The sequence below is a fragment of the Pogona vitticeps genome, chromosome 5 (assembly GCF_051106095.1).
Source record: "Pogona vitticeps strain Pit_001003342236 chromosome 5, PviZW2.1, whole genome shotgun sequence".
NCBI classification, from domain to species: domain Eukaryota; kingdom Metazoa; phylum Chordata; class Lepidosauria; order Squamata; family Agamidae; genus Pogona; species Pogona vitticeps.
In genome coordinates, this window is record NC_135787.1 from 109290830 (window position 1) to 109301382 (window position 10553).

At 38.8% G+C, this 10553-nt stretch overlaps 1 protein-coding gene across 4 annotated transcripts in view; it reads left to right on the forward strand.

Annotated features, from left to right (window-relative positions):
• Window positions 1-8570, forward strand: part of ITPR2 (inositol 1,4,5-trisphosphate receptor type 2) — a 257494-nt gene extending 248924 nt beyond the window's left edge. For all 4 annotated transcript variants that reach the window (XM_073000779.2, XM_073000781.2, XM_073000780.2 and 1 more), the window contains 2 exons: window positions 2602-2763; window positions 4564-8570. In XM_073000779.2, the coding sequence (XP_072856880.2) occupies window positions 2602-2763; window positions 4564-4650 (249 nt within the window). In that variant the 3' untranslated portion in view covers window positions 4651-8570. The remainder of the gene's footprint in view (window positions 1-2601; window positions 2764-4563) is intronic.
• The last annotated feature ends 1983 nt before the right edge of the window (window positions 8571-10553 follow it).

Consider the following 10553-nt stretch of genomic DNA (forward strand, 5'->3'; position numbering starts at 1 on the left):
GTGTAGCCACTGCATCCTTCTGGTGTTCTGTGTTACACTTTGTTATGTGTTATCTGGGACAGAGAAAATGTGTTTTGGTTACTAGATACCCCAACCTCTCATGAACTTTCTGGACATATTTAATGTGTAGGTACATTAAAATGTATCTATAATGACTGAGGCTAATGTTTATTTTCCCTTGGATTGTCATGCAAGGGATATGTAGAGATGCATAACAATTCTTGTAACTATAACTCATTTTCTCAATGCAGCTTGCTTATCAAGCATAGTCTTGACAGTAAAGCTTCAAACCAGATTGGCAGAAAGCTATTAAGGTTTGTAGGTTTGGATAAACATGTATCAAATTGGGGATTAGCTGAATCAGGAACTGATCCAGATTATTGGTATCTGTGATCAAGATCACAACACCATTATTGTGTTGTGTTATCTAAAGCCTGAGATAAATTAATCAATTTAAAAAATCTCTTTTTAAAGACTCAAACGTTGTGGTAACTATATAAATAGGTAATGATGTTAGGACCCATTCTTGTACATCAGGCACCTAGAAAATGTTTGCAAAAACATGGGAAAGCAGTAAGAAGACTATTTGTGTCTCATTTAAATCCTGGCTACAGTGAAGCTGATAAGTACTGCTGCAGTTACTGTGAAATTAATTAGCACAACAGCTACCTCAAATTTCCTTAATCTTGATAAACCTTTTCTTGTGTCTTCCTTCTCACATTCCTCCAGTTGTTGTTGTTGTGGTTTTTATTTTTCCCTTCAATCAGTCCCCTCCTCCCCAAATTATGCTGCCTTCTGGGATCTTCAGACTAACACTAACCATCTGTTCCTCAGGTGAGCATGCAGAGTTTTTTGTGCCTGGTTGCCTCTACAGATTGTTTGATGCTGAATGCAAGGATGAAAATTCCATTTTGGGCATATAAAAATAATAGAGGTGGAATATACCAGTGGTGCCTCGCTAGACAGTTACCCCGCATGACAGTTTTTTTCACTAGACATTGACTTTTTACGATCGCTGTAGCAATTCTCAAAACAGTGATTCCTATGGGTGAATTTCGCTGGACAATGTTGGGTCCCTGCTTCACAAACCGATTTTTGCTAGATGACGATTTTGACAGCTTCCTCTGCGCTCGCAAAACAGGTATTTTCGGGACCTAAGCTTTGCAAGACAGTGATTTAAACAGCTGATCAGCAGTTCGCAAAGTGGCTTTCCTATGGCCGGTCTTCACTAGACGACGATACTTCCCCATTGGAACACATTAAACAGGTTTCAATGCATTCCAATGGGGAAATGCTTTTCGTTAGACAATGATTTCGCTAAACAGCGATTTTAGTGGAACGGATTATCATCATCTAGCGAGGCACCAGTGTAACAGGATAACACTGACTCATCCTAAAACCACACGTGCTGTTCAGACAACACAGTAACTTGTCTTAAATCAGGGCAGAGGATTGTGCAGATAGAAGGGCTGTCAGTAAGTTATTCATATGAATATTATTACAGAGAGAAACAAAGAGCCTTGGTGACAAGGCACAGGATGCACCTGTGCTGATATGGGGAGAAAGGAGCCATTTGGCTCAGAATCCTATTTCTCTTTGGAACTTGTCACCCCTTCTAGAAGTTCCATGCTCCTCTTGAGGGAAGCTCACCTCCACACACTTGAAAAAACACCACACTAGATTGTAGTAAATACATAGCCCTGGTTGTGCTTGTTTAGGGATTCCAGAAAATTTATCCCCCCCCTGAAAATACCTTTCCCCACCTCAGAACAAATCTAGGATTACCACAGAGTCTACACTTGATAGGAAACTTAAGCCAGTCTCCTCTATGTCACCTGTATAACACAAAATATTTCTAAATATCATTTGTGTTTTTGTTCAAGCTTGTAAATGTAAATAAATCCTTTAAAAGCAAATAGAGTTTGCAGAGGAGGGTATTGTTGCCTTTCTTTATTTGAATCAGAGAAAAAGCCTAGATGATCAACCATTCAGCTGAATAAAGAAGGGGCCTATGTTGTTTACTGTACTTCAGGGAATAGAAGACCAGTTTGAAGTGGTGGGCCAGAAATGGATTAGTGCATGTGCTCTCTCGCTCTCTCACACACACGTGCTCGCACACACAGATCCTGACAGGCATCTGATATTCCCTGGAAGTGGGAATGCTAGTAAATGTGTTTGCTGAAAGTGAGAACTGAAGAAATAATGTTTCCAGTTTGAGACGTGATCTGTGAAACAAAAAGCAATATTAGATGTTGTTTTGCTTTGCTGTGCTTTGTTTCATTTTTGTTACAATAGAATAGGAAATGGTACATTTGGAAAGCTGTAAACTATACCATTACTTTTTGGGACAGCCTTTCTGGGTAGTTGCCTCCATTGCTCTAATCCCTCACTTAACATATGCTTTTATCAATAAAAATCAACGAACTAGCAGAAAACCTCAGATCTTCAGCATTCATTCTCTAGAAGAACTGATCCTGCAAATATACATTCCTGGAACTTCACATTACTTGAGGGAGTGTAAACATTTTTCGTGGAATCCTTATGTTTTTCTTTATAAATTTTCGGTTTGTTTTGGTAACATTCTCCATCTTCGGTTTGCAGGAAAAGAATTTAGACTGGTTCCCCCGGATGAGAGCAATGTCCCTGGTCAGCAATGAAGGGGACAGTGAACAGAATGAAATTAGAAACCTCCAAGAGAGATTGGAATCTACTATGAGCTTGGTCAAGCAGCTCTCTAGTCAACTAGCTGAGCTTAAAGAACAGGTTAGTTGTGTCTGGGTTTTCAGGATTGTTTTGTTCTGTTTTTAAACAGAGCATGAATATTTAGTTAATATGAATGTAAGAAGTAAATGCTTAGCTGGATCATAGCAAGAGTAATGCCAGTAAAAAATTGATGTTTGCCATTGGGAAATCTTGTTCCAGTTTCACCTTACATTTTTCAAATACTGTACAGTTATATCCTAATTAGCACTCAGGATACGCTCCTAGAGTATGGAGTGCTTATCAAAAACTGTGGTAAATGAGGTCGTGGTAACATTATACCTCATTGGATAGGTAGAAATGCAAATGAAAAATTGAGCCTGTTCCAAGCCTGTGGCACTAGAGGAGATGGGGAAAGCGGAAGGAAAAACATGGAGGAAATTGCGTTGTGTGTGAAAGAAAAAAGGGGGCAAAAAAGGGAAGGTGAGGGGGGAGGAGAGAGAGAGAGAGAGAGACTGCAACCACCCGATGCATGCCTTCGCCACATGAGGAGGAGATGGCAAGTGAGGAAGGGCTGAAAGAAAGTTCCCTACTGATCGGACTGCTCCCTTGCCTGCTTACTTGCATGTGTGTGTGTGTGGACAGTGTGTGTTTCTGTCTGGGAGAATGTGCATGAACAGGAACTGAGCTACGGGAGACGAGAGAGAGAGAGAGAGAGAGAGAGAGAGAGAGAGAGAGAGAGAGAGAGAGAGAGAGAGAGAGAAGAAAAGTGGGAGGAAGAGGGGGCAATTTGCACCAACCAAAAATGACTGACTAACTAACTTTTGAGAGGATGGTGAAAAATATATTACAATGAAACAATGCTAAATGGGGACAGTATTACACAGAATACACAATAATAAAATGTAAGCATGGAAAGTTTGTTACAGCTGTCAAAACTTTGCCGGTGAGCTTTATTGAGGATCAGTAGATATAGGTGTGACCAAAGCCTCTGTTAGTCCATCAGTCATTGTGAGCTTCCTAAAAGATGAGCGCGATGTAAACCAGCCTCAATAGCAGTGACTGAAAATATATGTGCCTATTATTAAAACATTTTATTATGGTAGGCCCCATTTTGAGATTTCAAAAACACTGCCCATTTAGTGTGGCTTTTTTCAAAAAGCTACAGTTTGTTAGAAGGATGAGTGACCTTTTATTTTTCATTCCTATAACCAGATCCAAAGCAGCTTCAAGGCATATACAAGCAGGCTGTTAACTCAGCTACACCAATTAAAATGTGCATATCTGCTATAAATAACTTTCATCAAGTAAATCATACAGGTCCATGTATGCTTATTCACAAATATGTTTTATTCTCTTCAATGTGTCTTACTCCTAAATAAATGCGTACAAGACTGCAAGCCTAACTGGTTAATTTACTGGTATGCACCAGTTAAACCTCACGTTCCCGATTTCTACTAACAAAAGAATTTTGCAGCTCCCTGGTGAACAACATACTTGAATTTGAAAACTAAAAAGCACAAGTAAAGTACAAAATGGTGTTACACTAGTTAATGTGAAAAATGAGTGTTGTATGTAATGCATGTTGTATAGAGAACTGCCGTGAGGCAGGAGAAATTGCCCTAAATTAACTATCCAGTATTTGTCTTCCAAAAACTCCACAGGTTTTTGAACTAAATGACTCATTGCTAAGGAACTACTTTTTTCTTTAGCTTTTGAGTATCAAAATAATCCCCCCCACCCAGTGCTGGTTTTTCTCATCTTTCTACCTTGTTTCTAAAAAGTCACTGTGTAATATTTGTAATTTTGCTAAAAAGCAGCCAGGATCTCTCATCTTGTCTTTATTTCCCTCTCCACCTCTAGATGACAGAACAAAGGAAAAACAAGCAGAGGCTGGGCTTTCTTGGATCAAACGCACCCCATGTGAACCATCACATGCCACCACACTGATACCAGGGAGGAGGGGAAGCCGTGACTAGCCTTTCATCAGTATTCTCGCTTGATTACCGAATGAAAAAGCTGAGATCGGGAGCGCTGAACGGCGCCTATTGTTGTGAAGTTACAAACAACCGAGTGCCAAGATGTTAAGTGGTTTAGCTCTGGGAACAATTTGTAACTGTTTTTTTTTTCACAGTTGAAAGGGGCCACGGGCTCGAATGTCACAGATAATGGCGGCAGGGGGTGGGGTGGGGAGAGAGACTTCTGGATGGTACCCCTGGCGAAAAAGGAAAGGAAAAAGAAAAAGAGATAAATGTGGCCTTAGTACTGTCTTGTAATTTAATTTGCTTCTTTAAAGGACTGCAGGCAGATGCGAAGGCAAAGTAGAATCTGACTCTTGTTATTTTGAATGCTGTTGCAAGAATCTTTGTAAAAACCAATGGAGTCACCAAGAAGGAATGGGTTATTAACACAGAATGCAAAGGCCTCATTCAGAATTTGTAGGAGTTCTTTGTCGTTGCCTTTGCTGACCAGCATCATTTGTCATGTTTACTTGGCATTTGCTCTTGCTCTCTCTTCTCTTCTCTTTTAAATTACCATAAACATGTCATTGGAGAAAGCAATAATATTACATGTTGGATAATGAACAAAACTATCCTTTTAAAGAAAAATTGTTTCACTCCTTCAAAAACAGGATTGCTGAGGAAAGCAATGATGCTAAGAGAGTTCCTAGTGGTCTGCTGCACTCGTCCTTATTTATAGCGAAGAGCACAGGAGAGCCCGCAGCTGGGAGAACTTGAAATGTATGCACATACCACTGACAACATTAACTGGAAATAATCTCTTCATTCCTGGATTTGTATGTTTCCTATTAATGTGGAGGCAAGGGGAGATTTCACCTTATAGTGGTCTTTTAACTGAGTTTTAAAATTCACATTCTAGGGAGAGGATTGGTGAGAGAAAATTTTATGTTTTATAATTAGTATTAGAGATTAATTCCAGTGCATAAACAACTTTGAAACAGCTTTCTAGGAAAAATTGTAATTTGACTGTTATTGTCAAATCACACAAAGAAACGAGGTGCAATTTGGATTCCATGCCGTTTCTTACTATTCCCATGCAAGATGTTTCTCAGATAAGATTACCCAGGATTGCAGTTTTTATAACTTCAGTGAAATATCAGGTTCTGGTATTTTAGAATATTCAGAATCAGGATTTTACCATTTATAAATCAAATGTGCAGGGGTGTTTCCTACTGGGACAATCCAAGAGACTTTAAACTCTTATAAATTAGGACTGAAAGGCATCTGTCGCAGCAATTTTAGTGAGTCTTAATCCCCCATGTGTGCATGCATCTGGTTTAAGCTTTTCAGTCCAAATGCTGAAAAGGAATTATAAAAGATATTTCTGATACCTTTGCCCCAATAAAACAGGTAACATTGATTATATGTTGCAGCAATAGTGGAAAATTCGAAAAGGATTCTCATCTTACTTTTTAAAACTGAATATTCCGCAAATGCAATCCAAATCAGTAAAATTATTCCACCATGTATTATAGTTCTACATCATGATTACTTTGCAAGCTCTGTCAGCGTGCAGTAAAGGTCTTGTGTGCCACACTTGTTGCATTTTCCTGAACAGCCCTCCATTCATTTTCATGAACCATATGTAAAAGCAGTTTAAAACCCCTGTTTCTTGCACTGAATAGTGAGTTATGCAGACAATAGTCTATCATCTGCTGGATTTATTGATGAGGGAGTCTCCGTCTCTAGAGTGATATATATGGGGTTCAAGGAGGGAGAAACGTTCTTTCATAGTGTATCAATTGCATTTTTCCTGTCACAGATTTCTATTATCCTAACAAGGTCAGAATGAGTTTTCTATCTGAACCGTAGGGTAAAATCAAAACAACTTACTGCGAGTAACTTCAAGTGCCTATATTTAAACATAACTGAAATGCCTGGGATTGAAACCCAAATGCCTTAAGACCACCCCTTTGCATTTCTCTGCAGATATGAAGGGCCTATTGACTAAACCCCTCCATAGAATGCAAGACAATCTACAAAACAGGTCTATCTTTTGTCAGAATGGCTGCTGATATAATAAGGGTTGTAGATGTTGCAGTGACAGGCTGGATGATTTTGTACACCACATTTCTGGAGGGAAAGAAAAGAGCTGCAGATTGATAAGGGAATCAATAGCAACATACCGCAAGCTGTACAGCGGCAGTCACTCAAAAGATGAGCACATAAAGTGTCTGCATATCAAGTCCCAGGGTCCCTGGCATCTCTAACAACAAAGCTTGGAAAAATCTTTTCTTGATCCTTCAGAGAGTTTGCCAGTCTTGAGTAAACACTGCTGAGCTAAATGCATTAGTGGCCTACTGCATATCATTCAGCAGAAATAGGCACCTACTGCATATGATTTAGCCATACTTTCTTTGCGTTTTGCTAACTCACCACATGTGAACTAGTTATAGATCTCTTTTTGCTTCCCATATGCTACAGAAACAACATGGAGCCATAGAGGGGGAAAGATGGGTTGCTTTTCATAAATCTCAGACTTGAAGTGGGTGTGTACTAGATTTTTGCCATAGGATGCCTTCTTCCATTATGTACAAAGATGCTCCCAATGGAAGGCGGCATCAAACAAGCAGAAAGCACCGAAAAAGGAGATGTTTAAGTCATAAATGGCAGAGGACATAGTTCTCAAGTACATTTTCAGAGCCTGATTTCCCTAAAATGTAGTGAAATTTAATGTCCCCTTAATTTCAATTTTATCCAACTATGAATAAAATGTTCGATATAGAAGTGCTTAGCAGGCGAAGAAAACATAAGATGAAAGTACTGAATTTAGCTAAGTGATAACTTTAAAACTTATCAACAAGTTGAGTTGCCCTAAAACTCATCAGCAAAAAATTAACGATCAGGTTGTGATCAATTCACACTTCTGAAGTTGTGCTGGCCCAAAGAATTTCACCTAATTTTTTGGATTAACTTTTGAAGTTAGACATCTATGCACTCTGGGGTGGGAGTGGGTTTACCTTCTTGAGATATGGGTGTCCAAAAGCTTTTCCTGATGAAAAACAAGAACTGCCTGGTGCTGTTTTTTTAATCTGAGACATGATGTTTCATTTTGGGGGGCAGCGTGGGGGAGGGGGGAGAATTCTTAGGAAACCAATGAGTGACCCAAAGCCCATCTTTTCAAAAGGAACAGTGAAAAAAACAACCCTTTAAACATCTTAACATCTATGGGGATTTTAAAGAGTAATTTTGACTGGTTAAAAAAAGAAGTAGCCTTAACCCACAACATTAAAATCTTAGGCCAAAATTAAATGAAAAGTATTTAATTCTAAAAGCAGAACTGAAACAAGTAAGCTTTCACAGAATATATGCAAAACTTTTTCATATTGCTGGAAAAAAGGATGCCGCCTCAGTTTTCACCAACGTTACAGCCTCGAAGGATCCCCATGGATGGAGTCATACTCATCTCTCTGAGCTTGCTTTCATGCCTTGCTGTCCCATCCACTAGTGTGGGAAAGCTCACAGACAGAAAGCAAAAGCAGAAACAAAACTGGAACAAGCTAGTGTGATGTATATATGGCTTCCACTGGTGCTTTGGTCCTCCATTTTAGGTGTTTGGAGTGAGGCAATTTAATCATAATCTCACACTGCAGTTATGAAGTCACTTTATATGCTTAAACTAAACACAGCTCAGTGTTGTTCAGTGTTTTCTCTGCAATTATTGCCATGATTGTTTGCTGCTGCTGCTACAAAAAGAGCAACCACACATACTGGGACTTTACAAAATTGCTGTAAAGACGGTTGGTTTTGCTTGGGAGAGGGTATATAATTCCGAAAATAGTTGATATGTCTGTTATTAACAGGTTCTTCTGTGAATAAAGCCTTTTTGTGACAGTCAGAAATCTGAAACTAGACTTACCTGCTCTGTTGACTTTATGCACTGATCCGCCGGGTTCCGATACAAGCTCCATGACTAGCATTACAAGCAACCCTTTCACTTTCCCTAATCCTGTCAAAGTGCACAGCTGTGCACAGGGGCAGTGTGTGTGTGTGTGTGTGTGTGTGTGTGTGTGTGAGAGAGAGAGAGAGAGAGAGAGAGAGAGAGAGAGAGAGAAAGAGAGAGAGAGAGAGAGAGGTCTAAGAAACTGAACCCATCCCCCTCCATGCTCTTTCCTCAAACAGGTGATCAGCTATTCGGGTAGGGAACTATACACCCCAAAGCCTGCATCTATGGGCTGGACAGAGTTTCATTCATATGTCTGGGGACTGGTATGCAGCGAGGTCCAAAGCATACACTATAGATGACAATCAGGGCCAGTTAATGTTCTCCGTGATCCCATTTATAATATTTGTATCTTCCAAGCCAGGCCACTTTGCTCTATTAATAAAGGTAATGCTAGTGTCATGGTTTGTAAGTATTCTACAATTTTAAACAGCCTCATTTTAACAGGTTTGTAATATCAGGAAGTTCAGAATAAATGATACCTTGACTCAACTTTATAGTTCCTTTTGAGGCTACAAGCATCAAGTAGCCACAGTTCACCAGAGTGTAAAAATAAAGGCCTTATGCAATAACTCTGCTGCTCATTCAGTTTCTGTCGGTTTGTTTCCCATTCTTCATGTTAATATGCTTAAGAAAGAACAATATGAACTTTAACAGTTAATTCTTCTCATACATACTGTAATACATCTTGTGTTGCAAATTCTTCAGGCCTATGTTTTCTCCAGTAGTTAATAAATGGAAACCAGCTTTTTAAATGCTTGAATTTGATTAATTTGCATATAGGTGGTAAATAATTGTTAAAATGTGCAGCTCAACTGTTTGTAGGCATAGTAGAGCCATATTTAAAGCCTTAGAGACGAAAATTCACTATGTGAAGATAACCTTTGCCACTGAATTTACCCTCCACACCATATAATTTCCAGTTGTATACACTGTATTTGTGTCTTCCTTTACAACACTGCACACACTTCTGTCATAAACATTACCTTCCTGGGTGAAATAGCAAGTGCTTAATCCCAATACCAGTCTTCTAAATATTGTAATATAATTAAAATAGGAAACAAGTGAAAGGGAGAAAAAACTAGACAACAAAAGATACTGGTATTTTCTCATGGTTTAATTTTTCCCCCTCTCATTTTGTTATTTATTTATGAAGTATAATTGACTTACATGGCACTTAATGGAGTAAAGTAAAGAAAAATACAAGTTCCTGCCCCAAGTAGCTTACAGTCTTAATGATAGCATGAGTAAATACTACAGGGAATGGAGTATGAAAAAGGGATGCAAGTGTATCAAAAGGAGCCAGAGCACAGAGCATATGATTGATTTCAACAGAGGATGGGGACCAAGTGATTGAATCAAAGTCAACCACTGAGTGGATTTGAGATTAGATTTGAGAGGAGCCACATATTGATGGCACTGATATTTAAGGAAACATCATTGATATTGTCATTGTTCATACTAATTTAACTTACTTTTAAAAAAAAATTAAGGAAGCAGGATCCTTTTGGGGTGGCAATTGGTTTTTAGCATATTGCTAAATTCTGTCTCTTTCCTGCTTCAGAAGAAAAAAAAAGATCTCCAAGATACTATAAGCAACTGACCTTGTTTGTGGATGCTCATCACTGTTTACACTTTAAAATTAAAATAAAAAGTGGGTGCATGTATGGCAACAGAGTAGGATAGGATGAGAATTCTAACCATAGAAGAGTGGAAAGCTAGAATCTGGATTCTTGCATTTACAAAAAAACTGATTCCGCAAATACAGAATGTTATACAGTATATTTAATCTCTTGATTAAACTAATGTTGCCATGCCTGCACCATCAAATGCAGACTGCAAAGCTATGTTCCAATCTCATATTCCTTTTTTGTGTTCTCTGTGTTAGG